The following is a 21,840-nucleotide window of genomic DNA, read 5'->3' as shown; positions in this document are numbered from 1 at the left end:
TCCTTTCCCCCCTTCTCTCGTACGAGAGCCAAGGGTCATGTCAATTCGAGGGTCTCAGTGTAAGGATCCGTACTCCGTACTGCACTACGATTGGGCTAAGGTGTCGGCATGTTTTCTGGAAACCTTCTCTCCCCCCAGCATGCGCCGATCCCACACGATGGCAAACGCAGGGCAACGCAGGACAACACAGGGCAACAATGCCCCATTCATGTCCAACGCTTGTGTGCCAACCGTAGACTATGCTGTTCCTACTTTGACACGGTACGCGGACTTCCAGGTTGGTGTACGGATTACTTGCACTCGGTAGCCCTCTTGCGATATTAGCCGAGTCCTTTGAGTGGGGGGGCCGCTGGGCATGGTCCAGCTACACCGACAGATTGGGCGGCGGGCTGGGTGCCGAAACGATCACCAACGAATAACGGAGCTCCAGCACGATAGGGGTGACCTGCCTTGCCATGCAGCGCAGTCCTTCAGCATCTGCACATGTCAGGATGCCTTGCGTCGGCATCATATCTGTAGACGATGACTTACATGAGGTACCTATGTATGTGCATATCCCTCGGGAGGTAAACCGCCGGAGTGGTGACTTGGCGCATGTATCGTGCATGCCTAATCGGGAACTTCGCGAGCCCCATTTGGCGTGGCCGCCGTGAACAACGAGACAAAGCCGACATCAGGCCGAGTCGTCGTCGGTTGGTCAAGCACCTCAGGCTCCCATTGTCGTTTGATGGCTTCATCCGCTGTGTCGAAGCGGGCAAACAAGCCAGCTTCGATCGGCGTGCGTACATGCAACCTTGGTTTTTATGCCTCGCGTGGGGGACAAGACGGAAGCTTCATCAAGACCGCTTTCCCCCCCCCCCTCCCCCGCTCGCATCCCATCTTACCGCCCGAGTGAGAAACACTGGATCGGTGCGCCCCGTCGGATGCGCGAGGACCCACGGCACCGTGTCAAACCCTCTTGTCAGCATTGTTCTGCACGAATGTCCGAAATATATATATATATATATATATGCATATATACTGTATCGGGTATGCTTGGTGTATTGTCTCTTATTGAGTCCTTGAAATCCTTGCCTTTGGCTGGGAAATGGGCTGTTTCTCTTTGGCGGGGCTGCTGGAGGAATTGGGCAGCCGACGTCACTCAAGCAGGGGTCTGCGGGGTACACCGGCGCCAACAGGGACGAGCCGCCCGTGGGCAGGCACCGAGGCACTGATGGTAACGGGGCCTGAGCAGTTCGGGTCCAGTGGAGGGTTAGTAGTAGGTTGGTGGTCTGACACGCATCTTCCCGCCTCGTTGCTGACATTGGGCCGAATTACGTTAACCAGGTGCTTCCGAGATCACCCAGCACCTCAGCCTGCCAGCTCCGGGACCTCTTCTCTTCCGTGGCCCTCGGGAGTCTCTCTGTGATCCCCCCCAACCCCCCGGGGCGGGTCTGTCGGCACCTGCTCAATGACCTTGCGACCATCCGACGGCGTGTCGTGATTTGCGGCTGGCTCTCCTGGATTTCTGCCGCACACCGCCCTCGTTGATCAAGGGCCAAGACACCCGACAAAACCGTCGTGCGAGCCCGGGAGCGACTGAAGGGGGGGTTTCACCTTACCCGATGAGATGCGCGAATTCGGTATGTAGGACAAGATGTAGTGCTCAGTAATCCGTACACTACACTACTAGCAGGCGCTCCCTGGGTCGTCAGGTGGGGCGCGGTCGATTTAGATTGCGGGGAGACCCGGCCGGGTGAGGGGTAAACCGCTTACAGTGCACCACACACCTCGAGCCACCTACTGCTGTAAATGGATACTACGAGCATCGCGACCTTGCTAGTGAATGCGCAGTCTAGGTAGGTTCGCTTACCACATCCAGCTTCTCGCGTCGACAGGCAATTACCACGAGTATATTGCACCACCATATTGCTAAGGTGCCTTCCTGATTGCGTTTCCTACCTTGGCGGATACGACAATGCGAAGTGACCTTCCTCTCATCTGCACGACTCTGCGCGAGGTCGAGGTATCATCAGCCTCACTTGCTTGGGGCCTTGCTCTGCACCATCGACTGTGCAGGATTGCCAAGCACTGCGCTTTCCGGTCAGGAGAGAACCTTATGGGTTGGGCGTTGCAGACTCGTCAATCACACCCTTCCTCTGTCCTAAAGTGCGCCGCACGATGGAGACTCGTTGATCAGACACTGATCATCCTAATGCTGGGGTAATACCCTCCACTGTCATCCTTATTCTGGTCTTGGCAGAGCCAACTACAGTTTACTTGTAGTTGCTGTAGGTAGGGCCCTTGCACAGAGGCGGTGCTCTACGTAGGCCTACATACAGAGTAGTACTAGCCTGAGTAGTGTATTGGCGTTGTATGCAATAGTAGGTATGTACCTTGCCTTGGGTACCTGAGGTACGGATGATTATTGCGCTCAAGGTAAGGCCAGGAAGGTACGGATCTGTACGGATGTCGCTACCAAAAGAACTGGCTCACCGCCTTTGTACACGGACCATACAAGGTCGCTAAAGTTTTAGAAGGCAGCTTCACTAACAATCGGCCACAGTGCCTAGGCTTTAGTGGCTATAGTGCTTTGCCCCACTGTACTTTATGTTGCTTTTAGCGGATTCATTCTGCCGGTCAAATTTGGTGGTGAGCCAGTTCTTTTGGTAGCGACATCCGTACTGCATGCTTTCTGCTTAGTGCTTGGCTGACTACCTGATTACCTTTAGTCTCAAACAGAACAAAGCCACCAACAAACGCGCTGCTCGGATGTGACAGGGCGACACTGAAATGGAATCGCGGAGGTCAGGGGCCTCGTCACCGAGCATCGACAAATTGAAGAGCCCGTTTGACGGCCCTCGTGACCCCAACGGTTGGAGAAACCATGCCACACCGCTGCGTTATTATCCACGCACCTCAACCCCGGTTGCCCGGTTGTCCTGCACGAGGGTAACTAGCCCTGTTCGTTGGTGTCTCGGGCTTCGTCTTGGCTCTCCCAGCCGCCGTTCCTCTCCTGGGGTATGGGCTGTATGGCTCTTGGCAGGGTGCTGGTTTTCCCACAATTTATTGGGCGGGGCGCACACATCCCATTGACCGTTAACTAACCGGATACTCCGTAAAATTTCCTCTTTTTTTGTATATTTTATTCTTTTTTTATCCATTTTTTTCCTGCCCACTTCCTGGCGATAGTAGGTGTACCCTACCCTAGCTACCTGGCTAACACGGTGACGCATTTCTCAAGATGCGCCCCGCCGGTCCAAGCCGAGGAACTCCCTACCCACAGACTGTAGACAGGGGACGCGACGACCTGGGAGGTACTTGAGGTATTACTTACCCAAGCAGTTCCGTTCGTTTGAGGCAGCAACGGGGAAGAACATGTGCCCAAGGTATCTCTCAAGTCTCGATCACCAAGCAACACCCCCACCATGCTCTTTCCCTTCCTCCATGTCATCGTCAGTCGACTTCCCTTTCTGGGAGTTGGGCGTCAAAGACCTCCCGGAGGGGCCGCTGCCTGCGCCTGCGCCGCCTTCTTCCTCAACGCCATAGCACGCCTCTACCTTGTATAAAGCCTGCTTCGCTCCCCCTTCTTCGTTCACCCAGGCTTCCGCAAGAAAGCTCGTCTCGCGACACATTGAAGACACGCTCACATCTTCCCCTCCAAAGACGTCTACTTTCTTCACTCGTCTCCCTCTCACAGCGGACTATCAAACACAACTCAAGCCGAGTAAAACCAACACCCCCACCTCTCGCGGAGCGAATCGTGACTTGGGACTCTCAGTTCCCTCATCTTCCCTGTTAACTAGCAACAACGCCAACGCAACAAGGCCAACATCAACACCAATCATCATGGCCGTCAAGGAGTACCAGGAACTCGTCGACCACTGCTGCTCCTTCTGCTGCAAGGCTGTCGACTTTGGTACCCACGACTACTGCCCTGAGAGCTCGCACTGCGCCTCCTGCCCCTATTGAGAGCCGTACCATGATCAAGCATACATTCTGCAGCAAGACGGCCAGTTCCGCCCGACAGTGTGAACGGCAGGCATGCGGGGCCGCGCCGTCACGCAGCCCTTGATGTCCTCACCACTTTCATGACGGAGCACAAAACTCTGTGTCGTTCATCGTGTTCGATCGTTTTTTTTTGTTTCCCTGTCTCGGCTCACTTCGGATTCGGCACCCGGCCAACGGATTCTTGTTAAAACACAAAACGCCTACCGGACGCCTTTGCCTAGTCCTTGACGGCACAGGTCTCAAACACGCCCCACTCATCTTTACATTCCGATTATGGGCTCTGGGGAGGTCAAAGAACATTTCGGTATTCCCTGGATATCGACATACCTTGCGCGATCTATCCTCTCTCCCGGATCGTCGGGGGCTAAAGCTTAGGAGAGCGGACCAGCTCGCTTCGCACCGCTCGCGCTCCCTCATGCCGCCCCATCCCAATGCTACCACAAGCATGCAGAGGCCGTAACCCGCCCGGCCCCTCCGTGGGGAGTGGACATCGACCCGGCGCTGCGAGCTAGTTGGAAGCGAGAGCGGTATTGAACGGGGTGCTTGAGTCGAGCATTTGGGGTTCCGGGAGGTCCTGAAATCTGGACCTCATGTGCTGCAACTGGTCCAAATTGCAACCCTCCCCATTTCCTACTCTCTGTCCCGTTCACCTTGGTGGCTCTTTTTGCTTCCTTCCCATTTGGAGGTCTTTTGTTCTTCTTGCTCACGACTCTCTTTCACCTCGGTCATGGCCATGTCACCTAAGCACACTTGCACGGAGTTTGGAACACGGCATCGGGATCTTGAGGGATAGGCGTTCTCATTGTTTTTTTTTTTTTTTTTTTTTTTTGGTGCGGCATTATCATTTTACGGGCTTCTCTGGCGCTTCTAGCGATCGCATTTCCTGATACCTCTCGTCACATGGGTTTTTTCAGTCGGCTGGCTTACTTCAGGGATCATCGGGCTTGTCCATCGATCAGTGACGGGGGATAGGTATGAAGTACGGAGTAGCGTAGGTGATTACCGGGCAATGGGCGAAGGACAAGCAGGCAAGGCTCTGGATCGACATTTACCAGACCTGTCGTTATTGCTCGCGACGCGCACGAGATAGGAAATTCAGAATATCAAGTCTGACACGACTCACGCCCCCATCTGATGCCAAATTGATATCACCATGCGAGATACGAAGGGCTCGACCGTCTATTCGTCATTTCTCATCCTTCTCGAGACACGTTCAGCAAGCCACCTCTGCGAAGAGCCACCCCCCTCTCAACGTTTTTTTGACACTTTTTGACCCCTGCCTCCCGCCTCTTTCCCCCCCTGCCGGCGCCCGCCGTTTGCGAACCCCGGCAACACGCACCCACGAACACCAACCCCCCTGGCGATGCCATGCAGACGGCAGGATGCGCGCTCGGCTGTCCCTGTACATACATACGCTAACGACGTCCACTGCTGCAGCTGTCCGAAAAAGATGAATATGCTGGGTCCTGGCTTCGGCGCATGAACGGGGTCTCTCACTGGAGTCGGCATTGCTGGCGTTGATAATAACCCCGGGCATCATTTCGATTCATTCTCGTTCTCCAACCCGTGGTTTTGTTGGCAATGGATGGAGGACTCGAAAACGAACCATCCCTATCTTGTGTTCGGTATCTACATGCATGGTTGATTCCCTTGGCCATCAGGGCTGCTGCGCGAAATGCGGCCTCACTCCCAATTGCCCCGCGGCGGCAGGAGAACAGCACGTAGCAGCAGCAGGAGGAGCAGCCAGCAGAGTGAAGCAAGCAATGGAGGACCTTCTCTGAGGGCAGCGGGTCCACAGACCCTCAGATGCCTTCAAAGGGGAAAGAAACACCATGCCCAAACATGGGCAAATTTCCTGACTTTGTGTCACCAGGGCAAATAATACTGTACGTGATCCGCGCATGCCTATACAATCGATATTTACGAATGATGATTCAAGCATGTAGCAACCCCAACAACCCCCCGTCGAACCAACAACAAGTCTGACGTGGCCGGGGAGATATATGGAGTGGACGTACAGTACATATCTACTCTACACTACAACTTACGCCCTATATCTGTAGTGTATAGTGCCCTTGTGTGTGTAACTACTGCGTACGTACATACATATGAGAGAGAAGAAGCTTGTATGGGCGAAAACAAAGAGAACCCTGCCCTACCTTGCTCCCTCACCCCTGTCCCTCCCTCCCTCCCCCCCCTCCGGGGGGTCTGGACGACATGGGGCGCACCAAACCGATCGACCCTCCCCAGCGTCGGGTGTGGGTGTGGAAATAGTTGGCGTATCCGTAGTGTGTTTGTATACTGTACTGCGCACTACCCCCTACACTCCACCACGGAGCGTGGAGGCGCTAAGTAACTACCACTTACTCGAGTGTACGGAGTAGTAACCAAGCTAACGCTACAACTACAGCACGCACGCGCGTTTGCCCAGAGAGAGGAAGAGGAATCCTGAAATTGTGAGTCTTGTGTTTTCCTCTCTTGCCTGAGCCTGGCCTCTACGACTGCGGAGGGACAGAGGAAGAGTGGAAAGAGGGAAAGAAGGTGTCGAGAAGGGGGGGGGTTCTGTTTCCAAGGGCAGGCAGGGAAAAACCAGGGGGGCTGCGACGGCTGGTACGTATAGTATGTGTGTGTATGGACATCCATACATTCACGCGTACGCTACCACGTCCACTATTAGTCCCTCACGTAGTTACGCTTGCCATATAACTACTCACTTACACAGGTGGTTACATACTGTCTGTATGCACACCCCCATTACATGACGTGTGATGGGTGCATGCACATGGTCGTAAACGGCAAGACGATCACGATAGCTACACGACACTTCTCGCCACGATGACTACCCCCCGGCGGGCAACCGTGTCGTTTATGTAGCCCAAGCTATCCACATATATATATATACAAGTATGTATGCACATACATACGTACTGTACATCCACGCAAGGACTCTTGGGCCCTACGCTTACTAGTCTAACTCGGTAGCGATGATACATAGTTTCGTGCGATTCGCTAGTGTACGCATAACTAACTACTGTAAACCTCAGACGAGGGCAGGGGTGTTGGCTCCCCTCGCATTCAAAGGAAGCAGTGAGCATACACAGTAGTGTAGTTAGTGAAAGCTTCTCCGGATCGTCCGGAGACATGAGACACACACACTCTCTCACTCGCTCACACAAACCGGGAAAGAGAAGTCACTGACAGCCACAACGATAGTTAGAAAGGGACAATACGGGGAGGCGGGACAGCCCGGGCCGCTCATGATCTGCGCCAGAAACGGAGCGGACGGAGGCGAGGCCGGGGAAGGGGAGGGATGGAGGGGGAAACGGAAAAGGGGGTACACTAGTGTAGGGGCGACATTGTCGCAAGCAAGCGAACCGACCTGCTGGGAAGGATGCGAGGGGCGGGCAAGGGTCCTGTGTAGTGTATATGTATGTACGGATTATTCCACGGTGTATGTACATACATACATACAGTCAACTAGCGTAGGAGGCCGCGGAACCAGATGCCCCAGAGGAGCGGTCGTCAGCCTGCGATGCGACACCAGTCTCCCGCCGCCGAGAAGAGGAGGGTAGTTAATGACGGGTGCTGCACCCTCAGACAACTTCGTTATGGTGACCTAAGAGCTGCGCTAGCTGACCTGGCGCGTCCCGGCACCCTCGGCAAGACAGAGCCCAGCCCATCATCCCTGACCGCGTGTTGGGGTTGGGTCTGCCTGCTCATCGAGTCGTATTGTGTCCGAATCATACAATGTCTCATGTTGAACCCAAGCTGGCTGATATTCTCCAATATTGTACACAGTGTTAGTGTACATAAATACATTATCGATGCATACGTTCATGTCGTTCATGCAGAACGCGCTGCTGCCCCCCCTTCCCCATTTTGGTATCGAAAGCCGTTCAGCGGCTTATGTGCTTCGTCTGGATGGATTCGTCACTCGCTAGCCGGACTTTGGCCAAGCAAAGCCGTCGATGATCATGCGTGTCAAGCAGAAGAAAAAAAAAAGGAAAGATAGACGGGATATCAGCGAAGCAGAAAGAGGGAAAATAAGACCTAGCAACTCCAACCTGCCACCCATCACGCCTCCAAATATTAACAACTCCACCATCGCCGATTGAACGAAAGAGAGTAGCGTCCCGAGGCCCCCGGCCACTGACTCCACTATCACCGAAAAAGGGTGCGTCCCACTCCTCGGTCCGGGCCTTGATGCCCATCATCTCCCTTCGGCAGTCGCGGGGTCTAGATTTCAGTCCAGGAACCAAACAACTAGTCACGGCGGGACCATCCATCCTTCCCGAATAGCTGACTAAAACACAAGGGTGGTATGATATCGTCACGCATCACCCGTCGCCCGGGGCACCTCCGCGCAACAATAATTAACAACCCCCATGTCGTGATGGCCAAGCCAGCCAGGACGACGACAAATCAGTAGAGGGTCTGGAAGACGGCGGCGAAGGCCGACTTGTCGTACTTGACGTACTTGCCCTTACCTTTGTCGACCTCGTGGTAGCGGTCCCAGAAGCGGTTGTAGAGCGGCTCAATCATGGTCTGCATGTCCTTGGCGAACATCTGGCGGACCTCGCGCTCCATGGTGTAGCCCTTGTGGCGGAGCACCATGTCGTCGAACGACGCGTTGAAGGCGGCAAACTTGTTCTTGATGCTCTCCTTGTCCTTGGACGACAGGCTCTTGAGGATCGACGCTGAGTCCACCATGGCGCCGCCCTGGCCCGACGTCGGCCGCCCACCGCCCCCGCCCCCGCCGCTGCGGCTCGTGTGGATCACGTCGAACAGGTGCATGCTGACGTCTTTACATGTGTCGGCGTAGAGGCTGGCGGCCTTCTTACGCCACGTCTCGAGCACGCCGGCGCGATTCTGGAGCAAACCGGCGAGCTCCGAGGTTTGGATCATGCGCTCAATGATGACTACGCTGTTGGCCAGGAAGACCCCCATAACGGGCTTCTTCTGGAGGAGCAGCCGGGCGCGGGCCTCGAGCCCCATCATGAGCGCCTCGATGGTGTCAGTGCAGTAGTGTGCAAAGATTTCCTTGCCATCGGCGCCAATGTCAAAGGACGCAAGGCTGGGAATGGCGTCGCTGGCTCCGCCCCGTGATGAGACGGCCGACTTCCAGCCCCCGTCTCCCAGTGAAACCATGATGCTCGAGATGGGGCGAAGGAAGTCCACCATGGTCTGCAACCGCTGCATCGTCTCGGACACGATCGGCATCGGCGCGCCATCCAACGGAAGGGACTGTAAACTGTTGATTCTCCTCTTGGTGTCCTCTAGGAGCTCGGCGAGCGAGGACTTGGCTGTATCCCGGACCGGCTTGAGGGATGCCGCCAGCGAGCTCTTGAGTTCGCCCGTCCTCCTCTCGAGATTGTTCGACAGCTGCGAAATGATCTCGACGATCTCGTACGCTAGGTAGCAGTCGGTCGTCAGGTGTGCCTTGATGTGGCTATTGAGCTCCCGCAGTGTCCTCCCAAACTCCACCAGCGACGATTGACACGTCGCCTCCAACACTGGGCCCCAGTCTTCCCTTGTGAAAATGTTGCAGATATTCTCGTACTCGGCGACGAACAAACCTTCCATCGCCTGGGCGTACGTCCCAATCCCATTCGTCCCGGCCCGGTAAATTGCGTCTGGGTTCTTTTTCTTGGCTGTGCTCGTGCTCGCCGTCGCGAGGTTTACCAATGCAGACGAAAGGTACTGTGACCGGATTTCAATGTATATCTTTGCTATTGGCGAGTCCTGGGGCGCTCCGGCGGGATTACTCTGCCGATACACCCCGGCGACAAATGAGTTCATCAGGCCCAGCCTCGCAAGCTTATCCTGCGTCAGTACGGGGAATGGCTTGTTCTTAGTGATGAAGTGCAACGGCTCAAGCGCCCGGGGGGTCTCGTTCCGGAGAAGTTTGTCGAACGAGTTTTCGAGTTGGGTATTTCCTAGCTTAACTAGCCGCTGGAGTTCGGCAACCGTCTGTTGTGTCGACCGGAGATTCGAGGCCTTCATGTCGCTGAGGGCCTTGTTCAGGCGCTTTATGGAGGCCAGGTAGTTAGGGAGGCCAGCCTTGTCGGGGCCCATACGGATAATTTGTTCCTCATCGTTTTTGCTGTCGGCGGGCTGCCGCAAGCGTTCGATGGCTGTTAGCACTGCTTCGATGTCTGTTGGCGTTGGCAGGGTTGGTTAGCGTTGCGCGTGCGCCAGAATCATGTGTCCAGGACGGCGGCCACCCACTGCTTCCAAGGACTTGAAGCTTCTTGGTCTCCCCGCTCAACGGGCCCGCCACATCGCGTACACTCTTCCCTGTCGCCTCGAGCCTGCCGAGACACGCCTGGATCTTTTTGGTCAATTGCGTTGTCTTCTCTAGACGCGAGTTGAGAACGTCCACTTCGGCCCGAGCCTCCTCGTCGGCAGCTTGCCGAACGCTGGTGACCCCGACGGCCATCGCTGTTGGGCCCCAGATACGACCGGTGGTGATGGAGTTGTTGGTGGTTGTAATCTTCAGGTTTTAGCATGGATGGAGGGGAAGTCGCTTGAAGGTGCAAGCAGCCGGCCTCCCCCTTGTGAAACACACCGTTGCACCAATCACGTCACAGCAGCTTAGAGCAGGCCCACCTGTCTTACTTCATGTCACAGGCACTTTAGAGCGCCCCCCCCCCCCCCCTGCTACTTCAGACATGCAGTTCGTATCTGCCTCTCCATTATTACTTCGCATACTCGGGAAAGAAACGAAGACGGAGTACGAAGACCGACGCTGCCTACAGTACGTAGGTAAGTAGGTAGGCAGGTAGCTCCCTATTGTGGGCACTAGTAACGACAGGAGCACTTCCTCGATATGGATTGGGCCGGTTCGGGCCTACAAATGCAACTCACCAAGATGACTGAGTTCAAGGAAACACAAATTGGCCGGTGCTAGCAACATACCTACCTGCAGCCCGGACCACATGGTTGGCTCGTCTGCTTGTAAACCAAGGACCAATCAGGTATGGAATGTATGAAGGTAGGTTTGTGGTGTAAGTGAGGTGAAGTCTGATTTCGGTCACGGTGCTCGCGTGATTGCCTTGAACTTGTGCCTGCCATTACAGAAAGAGATGCCCTTCCCACGCACGCGCTGCTCCCTTCCTCCCTTCCTCCCCCTGCCGCTCGGAGAATGTAGGGGATTTTGGAAAGAGCTCCAGAGTTGGCAGAACCATGGCCGCAACCGGCTACGCGGACCCAAAGAAATCGTCGACGAGGCGCCCAAGGGTGTCCACGATCCACTCAATCTCGTCCTTGTGCACATTGTACGCGGGCGAGACGATAATGTGATCGCCGCGTATACCGTCGGCCGATCCAGTGCCCGGATAGACACTAATGGAATATTCCTTGGTCAGGCCGCGCTCGCAGATTGCCGCGGCGACATGATTCTCGACAGGAAACGGCTCCATCGTGGCCTTATCAGCAACGAACTCGATTCCCCAGAAGAGGCCGCGTCCCCGGATATTGCCCACGTTGGGGTGCGCACCCAACCGCTCCTGCAGCCGCCCGGAGAGGAGCTCGCCCATTTTCCGGACGTTTTCCAAAAGGTTCTCTTCGCGAATGATCCGCTGGACTTCGAGCGCCCCAGCACAACCAGCTGGGTGGCCTTGATACGTGTGGCCGTGAACGAAAACGCTGGGAACGGCCCCTGTGAGCACTGCGCCGACCAGAAACCCCGGCCCTCAGTTTGGGAGACTTACGAGCTACCTCTTTCCAACACGCCCACCACTTCCCGACTCGCCAGCACTCCTGCGACCGGCTGGTAGCCGCCACCGAGAGCTTTACCAAATGTCTGAATGTCTGGCGCCACTCCCTCTTGCTCCCAGGCGTGCAGAGTTCCCGTCCGCCCCATGCCGCACATTACCTCGTCGAGGATGAGGAGCGCTCCGTACTTCCGACAGACCGCTTGCACCGCCTTGAAGTATCCGGGAACTGAGGGGACGCACCCCAGGGCCTGCGAAGTGGTTAGCAAGGCACTATGAGGGCCGGCTCAGGGGATACCTACAGCTCCTACAACAGGCTCGGCAATGAAGGCGCAGACCGTCTCCGGGCCGACGGCTTGGAACTCGTCATCGAGTTCCTTGGCCAGTCGGTCGACATACTCCTGATCTGTCTCACCTGGGTTCTTGCCGCGATATGGATTACATGGCGACACTTTAGACACGTTCTTCATAAGAATCGGCTCGAACTTTGCCCGCCGGTATTGATGGCCCCCAACTGCCAAGGCGCCCAAGGTGATACCATGATACGACTGTCTCCGGGAGATAAACCGGGTTCTGTTGTTCTGCGACGGACTGAGCTCGAGAAAGTACTGCCTGGCCAGTTTGACAGCCGCCTCCATGGCTTCGGATCCTGAGAGCCGGTTAGTCGCGATTGAGAACCGGTGATTAACGGAGCATCTGACCCGAGTTGACGATATATGCGCGTCCCATGTGCCCGTGGGTCGACTCGACCAAGAAGCGACAAAGCTCCTCCTGTGCCCTGGTCGTGTAGAAGACGGTCGAGCAGTACGGGATCGCCATGAGCTGCTTCATGACGGCGCGGGCCACTCTTTCATTGCCCCAGCCGAGACACCCGACAGAAGCTCCTCCTGAGGCATCGAATATCCTACGCCCATCCTCAAGTACAAGGTAGTTGCCCTCGCCTTGTGAGAGAGAAAGGAAGTCATAACTGAGGTCCCTATGCAACACAGCAGAGCTCCGCGCTGCCTGCTTGTGGTCGCCGCCACCTTCCTCGCGCGTGGTGTCCAGCTCTCTCAGAACCATGTTGGACATCGTAAGCTCGCAGGACGGCCAAGGTTGGGAAAAGTGAGACGGGGAATAGACTCGGGAACAGGACGAGCACTTCGGCGATTCTATTTGTAGGAGAGCTATAGACGGCCGCCAGGTACAGAGCTGCTAGACCCCTGTCGCGGAAACAGGCGACTAATGCGGCATGGCATGGAAGACTCACGTATCCGTCCCATACGAAGAACGTCAGCGGTACCCGCAGGGCAGCCCTTCGCCATGCTCGTCATCTTCCACCCGATTAGCCACGCAGAGTACTCTACTTCGGGCTGTCTGTCTGAGCCGAGCAACTGTGGACCTTCGGTTGCTGGCATGATTCGCCGGTTCGCGGGGGGCAACGCTACCTTGCCCACTAGCTTACCAGCGACCCCCGTGACAATGGTTATTGGGTGCCGGATTCGAGCGCACAGGGGCCAGAGGTTCGGGCTGGAAGGAACCAAAACCCCATGATACTATCTGGATAAAGAACAACGATAAAAACCAAAGAAGGTATCTTTGACTCGTGTCGTTAGGGGGGGGCGATGTGGAAACGGCAAGCCTACATGTATGTACCACGTGCAACGAACCGCCTGCGCTTACCCGTTCGCAAACGCCACAAGCTTTCAACGGTGTTGTGCAACCTCCACTTCTTGGAACCTCTCGGCCCCAGCTTGAGTGAGGGGTAAACGGCCAACAGCTTCCATTCGGCATCCCGAGTTCGGTTCTTCTATGGTCGGTTACCCTCTGCGGTACCCTTGCTCACAGGTGGCATAAAGACCCTCTGAGGACAGGGATGTCCCTAAAGAGTCACCGACGCCTCCCGCGACTTACGAGGATTGCCGTGATGTTCCATAAACAAGCCGCTATCGGTAGGCTCGCTTAGAGGTCCCGGGCCGGAGGGTGGCAGATCCCGGCCCGATACTGTCGGTCTCTTCGGCTCTCGATGCCAAGCCAGGTATGTTACCGGACTGCCACCCATATTCCGATCCGGAAGCCTCCCGTGTTCCGTTCTGTTTTCTCGAGGATACGCGTTGAATCACCGCATGGGCGCTGCGTCGAATTGGGTTAAACCCATGTTTTTTTTATCCCTGATCACTTCTTCTCTGGGACGGGGCTGGATGACGGGGCGCTCCGACGCAGGCAAACTTCCGAGGATTAAGCACCCCGTCGATAAGATAGGCCTGCTCCTGTTTCGGCACGGGGTGACATCGGACGTGCCTTGAATCAAGCATACCTATCTGTAGGCGGTATACCCCGAAGTTCCAGACATTCCCCGCACCTAATCCCAGAACAATTTGCCATTGATAGCGTCATTGGCATCACTCTTGGTCCGATTCGCCCCTGCTCTACGGAGTACGGATACTTGATCACACGCACATTGTGCCAATTGCAGCTTTGCCAACTGGTACAGTACCACCACTCGAACGTCCCTCTGTAGGTTGAGGCTTTCTATCCTCGTTAGCCTCGTGTTCACGCGCGTTGCCGTGCCTCTGAAGAGTGCCGGATCGTGGCGTTTGGTGTCGACAACATCTCTACCCGTTTAGCGACTTCCCATTGGCCTTTGCAACTTGCAAGTTCCCGTCCGTTTCTGCAAGTCGGGCGGATCTGCATGGTGGCTCTGCACTCTTTTTTTCCCCGACAGGGAGGCAAAATTCACGAATGCCCAACCTTGCCGGCTGTACGAGGCCATGCAATCGGGGTCATACTGAATATCATCAGGTGGCAGTGGCTCGAGTTGGACCAAGGGCTGACACGACAGGAATGAGGGTCTCGGGATGGTCATGGATTGCTTGTCCCGATTTCCCAGCTTCTGATCAGTGACTAAAAGAAGCATGAGAGCTACAAGCACGGATTCACAAGTACTCTGTAAAGTACATACATACGGAACTCGTACCTAGTGCAGGGCTAGAAGACAGACTCTCACTCGTTGCCCAGCAGTCTGGTAACCAATCGAATTGCCTAGTAAGCAAATGTAGGGGGAGGCCCACACGATCTTTGAGAACAGCACCGGCAAGTCGAATGCAAGACACTTCGCAGCGAGTCAGCTATATGCTCGGTCCTGTTGGTGGCCATCTTGTCGCGGTGAGCAGAGAGCGGCCAGGCTCCTCCTTTTCACTTTCGCTGCCGCCTGTGAACAGACTGTACGTACGACTTGGGAAATCGACTCGAACAAGCGAGCGCAGCGAACTAGGAAAGCAGCCACGCAACATCGGGAGAACTACATTCACACGCACCATTAAAAAAAAAAAAGAAAAAACTGCTACCACCAGTGCGGGGTGTCAAGCGTTGAGGACGGCTCAGTATAATGAATAGAAGAATGTTTAAGGCCTTTGTTTGCTGTTGTTTGACTTTTGATCGCTGCCGGAGAACCCCAGAAATGCCCGCCAACAAGCATAAGGAGACACAAGGCACTGACTTTCAAGGGACGAGCAGCTGTCACCCAGTTTCCATAGTAGCTCGAGTGAGTTGGCGGCGGCGCTAGAATGCTTTCCCGGCTGTCAGCATAACTGACGGCGGTGCCAGACCAGCATGCCAGAGTCTGGTCATCCGCGTTGGAGACTGCAGATCACAGACGAACCACTGCAGAAGAGCGGGTTCACGCACCCTGCAACGCATGTCTTACCGTACAGTAACTGCTTGTGTTGCGCGTGTTGCGCGTGTTGGGCCTGGTTTCCTTCGGCTGACTCCGACTTGTGCCCGTGGCTATCACGTCAACCACCGGCTTGCCTCCTTGGGCAACGGCGAGCCGCCCAAAACGAGTCGACACGTCAGCGAGCAGGGAGAGTGGTCCACTGCAGATATCCAGCAATGCAGACATTTCGCCGAGAGGTTTGGCATCACGAGGAGTCCTCTATAGTACAGCACCCTCGGCATGCGGCCGAGTTCATTCTCGAACCCCTTGGAACACGAAGAAGGTCGGAATGGCCTGACAGTTAATCGGCAGCTCCCTAGATCGGCCAAGAGGACGAAAATGTTGGGGGCACTGGTGACGGGATAGAAAGTAAGGCGTGTCGAGGCTGCTCAGGGTACATTTGCCGTTGGGCGGAAGGTTCCGCCGTCGCACTCATCGCCCCGATGCCGGGGCCGGGGTCCAGAGCGCTTTCTGGAGGTTTCAAGGGTGGCTCCGTTTCTTGAGCTTCCATTGAACACGGGCGAACATGCCCAAAGCGCAAGGTGCAAGTGCGAGCGTTCTGCCACATTTTGGACGGCGGCAGGACGGCATCTGTAAAATTAATGGTTTCTCGATACATTTCTGTGTACGGATTATAAGTGTCCATACGTGCCCCAAATACACCCCTCCCTCAGAAAATACGGAAGGCACCAGCTGCCGGTAACAGGCGTTCAGCTGCCAAGACAGTTGGATACAGGGCGGTGAGCCGGTTGGTACTGATTCTGCCGGCCAACGTAGGAAGCTTGGGCCTGCAATCAATTAAACACATGTCCAGGGGTCGCGCGCTAAAGACGCGCCTTCGCGCGTTGGGGTCGCGTTTTCGCAGCTTCCCCCCCACATTCGTAACAATCTCAGCCAGACAGAGCCCGACGCTCTCCGCCCGATCCAAACCAACACCCTCAACTTCCATACCCCGTCGCTGAAGGACAGCATCATGGACACGTTGATGCTTCAGAGAGACGAGGCCACGCGCGATCGCGTGCGCCAGGCCTTGGAGTTCCTCGATCCCCGTACGACTTCTTTTTTATTTTTGTTGTTGTTGTTTTTCTCCTGCCTTCCCTCCCCCTCCGTCTATCTCTTGAGAATCGAGTAGCCGGTGCTGACCAAGATCCGGGTGGCAGATGATCAACATGCGCGGAGCTACAGGCCAGACATCATTTTGATGCTACAAAAGAACCAACGCAGACTTGTCGTTAACATCGACCATGTCCGCGACCACAATGCCGAAATGGCCGAGGGCCTGCTCTACAACCCCTTCGACTGGACCCTGGCCTTCGATCACGCGCTCAAGGAGATTGTCAAGACAATACCCCAGGCACGACCCGACCAGGTGGACCCCGACGTCCTGTACTACTGCGCCTGGGCCGGCAGCTTTGGCCTCAATGCCTGCAATCCGCGGACGCTGTCTTCGCAGCACCTCAACAGCATGGTCTCGATTGAGGGCATCGTCACGCGCTGCTCGCTGATCCGGCCCAAGATTGTCAAGAGCGTACACTATGCCGAGGCTACCCAGAAGTGGCACTTCAAGGAGTACCGCGACCAGACCATGACCAAGGGCGTGACCACGACCAGCGTGTACCCCACCGAGGACCCAGAAGGCAACCCCCTAATGACCGAGTACGGCTTGTGCACGTACCGGGACCACCAGACCATCTCGATCCAGGAGATGCCCGAGCGGGCGCCTGCCGGCCAGCTGCCCCGAGGTGTCGACGTGATCCTCGACGACGACCTCGTCGACCGGGTCAAGCCCGGCGACCGTGTCCAGCTGGTGGGCATCTACCGGACCCTGGGTAACAGGAATACGAACCACAACAGCGCCGTCTTCAAGACGGTTCTCCTGGCCAACAACGTCGTGCTGCTCTCTACCAAGTCGGGCGGCGGCGTCGCGACGGCCACCATCACCGATACCGACATCAGGAATATCAACAAGATCGCCAAGAAGCCCAAGCTGTTCGACCTGCTGTCCCAGTCCCTTGCCCCCAGCATCTATGGGCACGAGTACATCAAGAAGGCCATCCTCCTGATGCTCCTCGGAGGCATGGAGAAGAACCTGGAGAACGGCACCCATCTGAGGGGCGACATCAATATCCTCATGGTCGGCGACCCCTCGACCGCCAAGTCCCAGCTGCTTCGCTTCGTCCTCAACACCGCCCCGCTGGCCATCGCAACCACCGGTCGCGGCTCTTCGGGCGTCGGTCTCACCGCGGCCGTGACTACCGACAAGGAGACGGGCGAGCGGCGGCTCGAGGCCGGCGCCATGGTCATGGCTGACCGTGGCGTCGTGTGCATCGACGAGTTCGACAAGATGTCGGATATTGACCGGGTGGCCATCCACGAAGTCATGGAGCAGCAGACGGTCACCATCGCCAAGGCCGGCATTCACACCTCTCTGAACGCTCGCTGCAGCGTCATCGCGGCAGCCAACCCCATCTTCGGCCAGTACGACACCCACAAGGACCCGCACAAGAACATCGCCCTCCCCGACTCCCTGCTGTCCCGTTTCGACCTTCTCTTCGTCGTCACGGACGACATCGAGGACACAAGGGACCGGCAGGTCTCGGAACACGTCCTGCGCATGCACAGGTACCGGCAACCAGGCACGGAAGAGGGCGAGCCGGTACGGGAGAACTCGGGCCAGGCGCTGAATGTGGCGCTCAACAACCAAGCCGATTCGCAGCGGCCGACAGAGGTGTACGAGAAGTACGACGCGATGCTGCACGCGGGTGTCAAGGGGACAGGACGGGGTGCCAACAAGAAGCCCGAGGTCCTGAGCATCCCCTTCATGAAGAAGTACATCCAATACGCAAAGACGCGCATCAAGCCGGTCCTGACGCAGGAGGCGGCCGACCGCATCGCCGACATCTACGTCGGCCTCCGCAACGACGACATGGAGAGCAACCAGCGCAAGACCAGCCCGATGACGGTGCGTACGCTCGAGACCCTCATCCGTCTCGCCACCGCGCACGCCAAGTCCCGGCTGTCGAACCGCGTCGAGGAGCAAGACGCCGCCGCGGCCGAGTCCATCCTCCGCTTCGCGCTCTTCAAGGAAGTCGTTGAAGACGAATCCCGCAGGAAACGGCGTAAGACACGCCCTCTCGAAGACGAAGACGACTCCAGCTCCTCCTCCGACGACGGCAATTCCGACTCGGACGGCGACGAACCGAACGGCACCGCCCGTGGCAGCACCGCGCGCTCCACACGTACCTCCCAACGCCCCGACAACAACAACACCAACGGCCGTCGCCGCCCAGCCGGCCGTAGGAGACAGGGCGCCTCGTCCGACGACGCGGACGGCGCCACGCCCGCGGAAAACGACGAGGACGAGACCGAAGACCTGTACAACGCCACCCCGCGCCGCTCGACGCGCACCACCCGCACGTCCGCCGCCGCCGCCGCCTCTTCCTCCTCCCAACCTTCCTTTGCCTCCTCCATCCCGGCCTCTCAGCTCCGCAGCCAGTCCCAGCGCGACGACGGCGCCGACGCCGACGAATCCCTCGCCTCGGGTACCGCCAACCTGACCGTCTCCGACGCCAATGGCGGCGGCGACGAGGACGAGGACGAGGACGAAGAAGACCAGGACGAGCGGATCAGCGAGGCCCGCCTCGAGGTGTTCCGCCGCGCGCTGGGCCAGCTCCTCAACACGAGCCTGTTCGAGGAGGACGACTCGGCGGGCGTCGACGAGCTCATCGAGGCTGTCAACGCAAAGGTCGGCCGGCAGCAGCGGTTTACGCGAGAGGAGGCGGTCAAGGCGCTGAGGGAGATGGATGCCAGGAATCAGATCATGTGAGTTGCCCGCACCCCCTCCCCTTTTTTTTTTCACATAGCGTTTTTCCCTTTTTTTATTATATTTTGCCAGGTGGCGCGTGTGTGTCACTACTGTTTCGGAAGCGAAGCATGCTAACGAGAGGAATCTCAGGTATACCGATGGCGAGCTGGTGTATAAGATCTGATAGGGTGGGTTAATCGGGCCAACTGGCTGTGGGATTGATTGAATGTGGGATTGGGTAAACCAGACCGGGCTGGGACTTGAACTTTTCTAGTCCCTCTTTCTTTCTTGTGTTTGTCATTGTCAAAGATGGTTGGGAGAGGCGTTACTTGATGGCATCGCATGGGCATGATGAATGTAGACGGGTACTTTATGAAATAGTCGCGTATGATCTTCTTGTCTCTTTCGTATTACAGCCACGGTGCCGGTTTTCCGGCGGATTGTTTTGGATGAAAAAAACTTAAAAAGGGGCAAAGGGGAATATGTCTTTCCGCTTGCAGGATTGCGAGTTACGATGGAGATCATCTCTAGGGCTCCATAGGTCGTTTGTTCGCCCTTCACACGCCTCCTGAGGCCCTAATCTGAAATACGCGTGCAAGTCTTCCACCTTGTCGCCCTCAGCACAATTTACTCACCATATTTGGTGGCCAGCTCGGTCATATTTCCATGCTCGGACTATATAGTTCAAAACGCAAAGTCGATATGGGCACTTTGTCTATTTGATTATCATCCAGGCCGCTCTCTCTATACCTGTTGCCTTGAGAACCAAGGTGACCCTCCGCAAGTCAAAGCCGCTCCTGAAACTCCCGCAACCTGTCTTCCACGCGAACGCCGTTCCACGTCTCCCGTCCTTGCTCGTCCACGCCCAGCACCGGGAAGCCGACCTGTTCAATCGCGAAACTGGCCGCTACGTGGCCCCACGCGCAGGCCTCCTCGATCGATTTCCCTCTCGCCAAGGCGACCGACAGGCCGCCGAGGAAGGTATTACCCCCGCCCGTCGGATCGACGACCTTCTCCCTCGCATCTCCCTTCCCGTAGCCGTCGCCGTAGTAAGCGGGGATCCACTTCTCGAGACCCGGGTCGATCTCGATCTCCTCCCGCGCGACCCGGCCCTCTTCGTCCTGCATCAGGCCGGCAAATAGCGCCTCCATGTCCATGTCCGGGGTGAGACCGCCGCGGATGTATTCCTTCTTCTTCTTGGGCTTGGACGCCGCCTGGTCTCCGCCCGCACCACCACCACCGCTGCCGCCGCCGCCGCCGCCGCCGGCGATCACCTTCTTCTTCCTGCCGCCGTTGCGGGCGACGAAGCAGCCCTTGTCGCCGGCGCGGACCACGAGGGTGTAGCTCTGGAGCGGCATGCTGGCGAGCAGCTGCTCGCAGGCGCTCTCGACGGCGGCGGTGCTGACGGCGCCCGTCTCCGGGTCCAGCCCGTCGCCGCCCAGGAAGCCGGCCAGCTCGGCGTGGTTAGGCGAGCAGATGTCCACCATCGGCAGGGTATTGGTGCAGTTGAGCAGCTCGGACGGCACGCAGAGGTCCGGCACGGGCTCCCAGATGATGAGCGGGCGGGTGTACCCTTCGCCGCGGGGGTCGTGAGGAGGCAGGGAGGAGGAGAAGTAGGCGGCCTTGCGCCGGGCGAGGATGTCGGTTACGAGCTCCTGACACCGCCGGGGGCTGCAGATCAGGTGGATCGCCTTGGCCTGGAGCAGGGGAGGGGTGAGGTCCTCGGCCACGAGGCGCTTCTTGGGCGTGGTGTAGCGGAACGCGCGGCGCTCCGAAGCGTCGGTGTAGCCGTTCCAGCCGCGGGTGGTGAGGCGGGACGGATCGTAGCGGAACAGGGCCGAGGTCTGCCAGCTGTCGATCTGGGACTTGATCCAAGGGGGAAAATCAGAGCCTTGGTCGACTATCCAGCCGACCGTCTTGGAGGACGGGGGCGGAGAGAAGAGGCGGGCGCCGAGGGCTGAGTAGGAGCCGGCGCCGCCGAGGACGTCGCGGGCTGGGGGCTTCTGTGGGAGAAACTCAATCTCGTCTGGGCAATGTGTCAGCGACGGTCGACTATCCTAGAGGGGACGAAATCCCATTTATTTGCTAACTCTAAGACCTCATTGGGGTGGAGGCTTGAGCGATAGACACGAATGGTGAAGGGACGAGGCAGTGGCGTGATAAGTGTCGCACACCGCACTGAACCCCCCCCCCCTTTTTTTTTCCGTGGTCGGTAACTCGCTGTGCATGACATACCGATGATAAACATGCCCAATGTGACAAAGTCAATCTCCTGAGTTTCTGGGATGTCCTGGACGACCCCGACCGGCCCCGTCTCATTCGGGTCCCGGTCTCCGGAGCCCCTGTCCGGGTTGACCTCCGGATCCGAGGGCCGGGGTGCAAGAACCATGCTGATCGCAGCACCCGGCTTGGCGCGGTGCCGCAGGAGAGAGAGAATTGGATTGTATTCTGGGTATGAGCAAGTCGGACGCCTCGGAGAGCGAAGAGTGCCGGAAACTTGGGGATTTTTGTTTGTTGATCGAAGGTCTGGATGAGAGCGACTGTTACAAAAGATCTATAAGAGAGGGAAGCACCAAAGAAGAGAAAAAAATTATTAAAATAAATAAATCACATCAGGACGTTGTCCATTCAGGGCT

At 57.0% G+C, this 21,840-nt stretch overlaps 5 protein-coding genes across 5 annotated transcripts; 2 read left to right on the top strand and 3 right to left on the bottom strand.

Annotated features, from left to right (window-relative positions):
- Positions 1-3,828: 3,828 nt before the first annotated feature.
- On the top strand, positions 3,829-4,524 carry MYCTH_2124094 (uncharacterized protein; the record flags this gene model as incomplete). Its single annotated transcript, XM_003660353.1, has 2 exons — positions 3,829-3,898; positions 4,442-4,524. 2 exons carry the CDS (start codon positions 3,829-3,831, stop codon positions 4,522-4,524), a joined length of 153 nt encoding a protein of 50 aa, XP_003660401.1.
- Positions 4,525-8,207: 3,683 nt separating this feature from the next.
- On the bottom strand, positions 8,208-10,494 carry MYCTH_2298680 (uncharacterized protein). The gene is made up of 2 exons (XM_003660352.1): positions 10,219-10,494; positions 8,208-10,145 (listed from the first exon to the last, which is right to left on the bottom strand). Exons 1-2 carry the CDS (start codon positions 10,427-10,429, stop codon positions 8,413-8,415), a joined length of 1,944 nt encoding a protein of 647 aa, XP_003660400.1. The 5' UTR covers positions 10,430-10,494; the 3' UTR covers positions 8,208-8,412.
- Positions 10,495-11,189: 695 nt separating this feature from the next.
- MYCTH_2055700 (uncharacterized protein) lies at positions 11,190-12,767 on the bottom strand (the record flags this gene model as incomplete). Its single annotated transcript, XM_003660351.1, has 4 exons — positions 11,190-11,637; positions 11,703-11,956; positions 12,008-12,354; positions 12,407-12,767. 4 exons carry the CDS (start codon positions 12,765-12,767, stop codon positions 11,190-11,192), a joined length of 1,410 nt encoding a protein of 469 aa, XP_003660399.1.
- A 3,521-nt stretch (positions 12,768-16,288) lies between these two features.
- Positions 16,289-19,232, top strand: MYCTH_2298672 (uncharacterized protein). The gene is made up of 2 exons (XM_003660350.1): positions 16,289-16,448; positions 16,560-19,232. Exons 1-2 carry the CDS (start codon positions 16,373-16,375, stop codon positions 19,223-19,225), a joined length of 2,742 nt encoding a protein of 913 aa, XP_003660398.1. The 5' UTR covers positions 16,289-16,372; the 3' UTR covers positions 19,226-19,232.
- Positions 19,233-19,847: 615 nt separating this feature from the next.
- On the bottom strand, positions 19,848-21,724 carry MYCTH_2298669 (uncharacterized protein). The gene is made up of 2 exons (XM_003660349.1): positions 21,440-21,724; positions 19,848-21,230 (listed from the first exon to the last, which is right to left on the bottom strand). Exons 1-2 carry the CDS (start codon positions 21,591-21,593, stop codon positions 19,990-19,992), a joined length of 1,395 nt encoding a protein of 464 aa, XP_003660397.1. The 5' UTR covers positions 21,594-21,724; the 3' UTR covers positions 19,848-19,989.
- Positions 21,725-21,840: the final 116 nt, after the last annotated feature.

This window comes from Thermothelomyces thermophilus, chromosome 1 (genome assembly GCF_000226095.1).
Source record: "Thermothelomyces thermophilus ATCC 42464 chromosome 1, complete sequence".
Lineage (NCBI taxonomy): Eukaryota > Fungi > Ascomycota > Sordariomycetes > Sordariales > Chaetomiaceae > Thermothelomyces > Thermothelomyces thermophilus.
The sequence above is the reverse complement of the archived record's forward strand: the minus strand, read 5'-3'. Positions and strand labels throughout refer to the sequence as shown.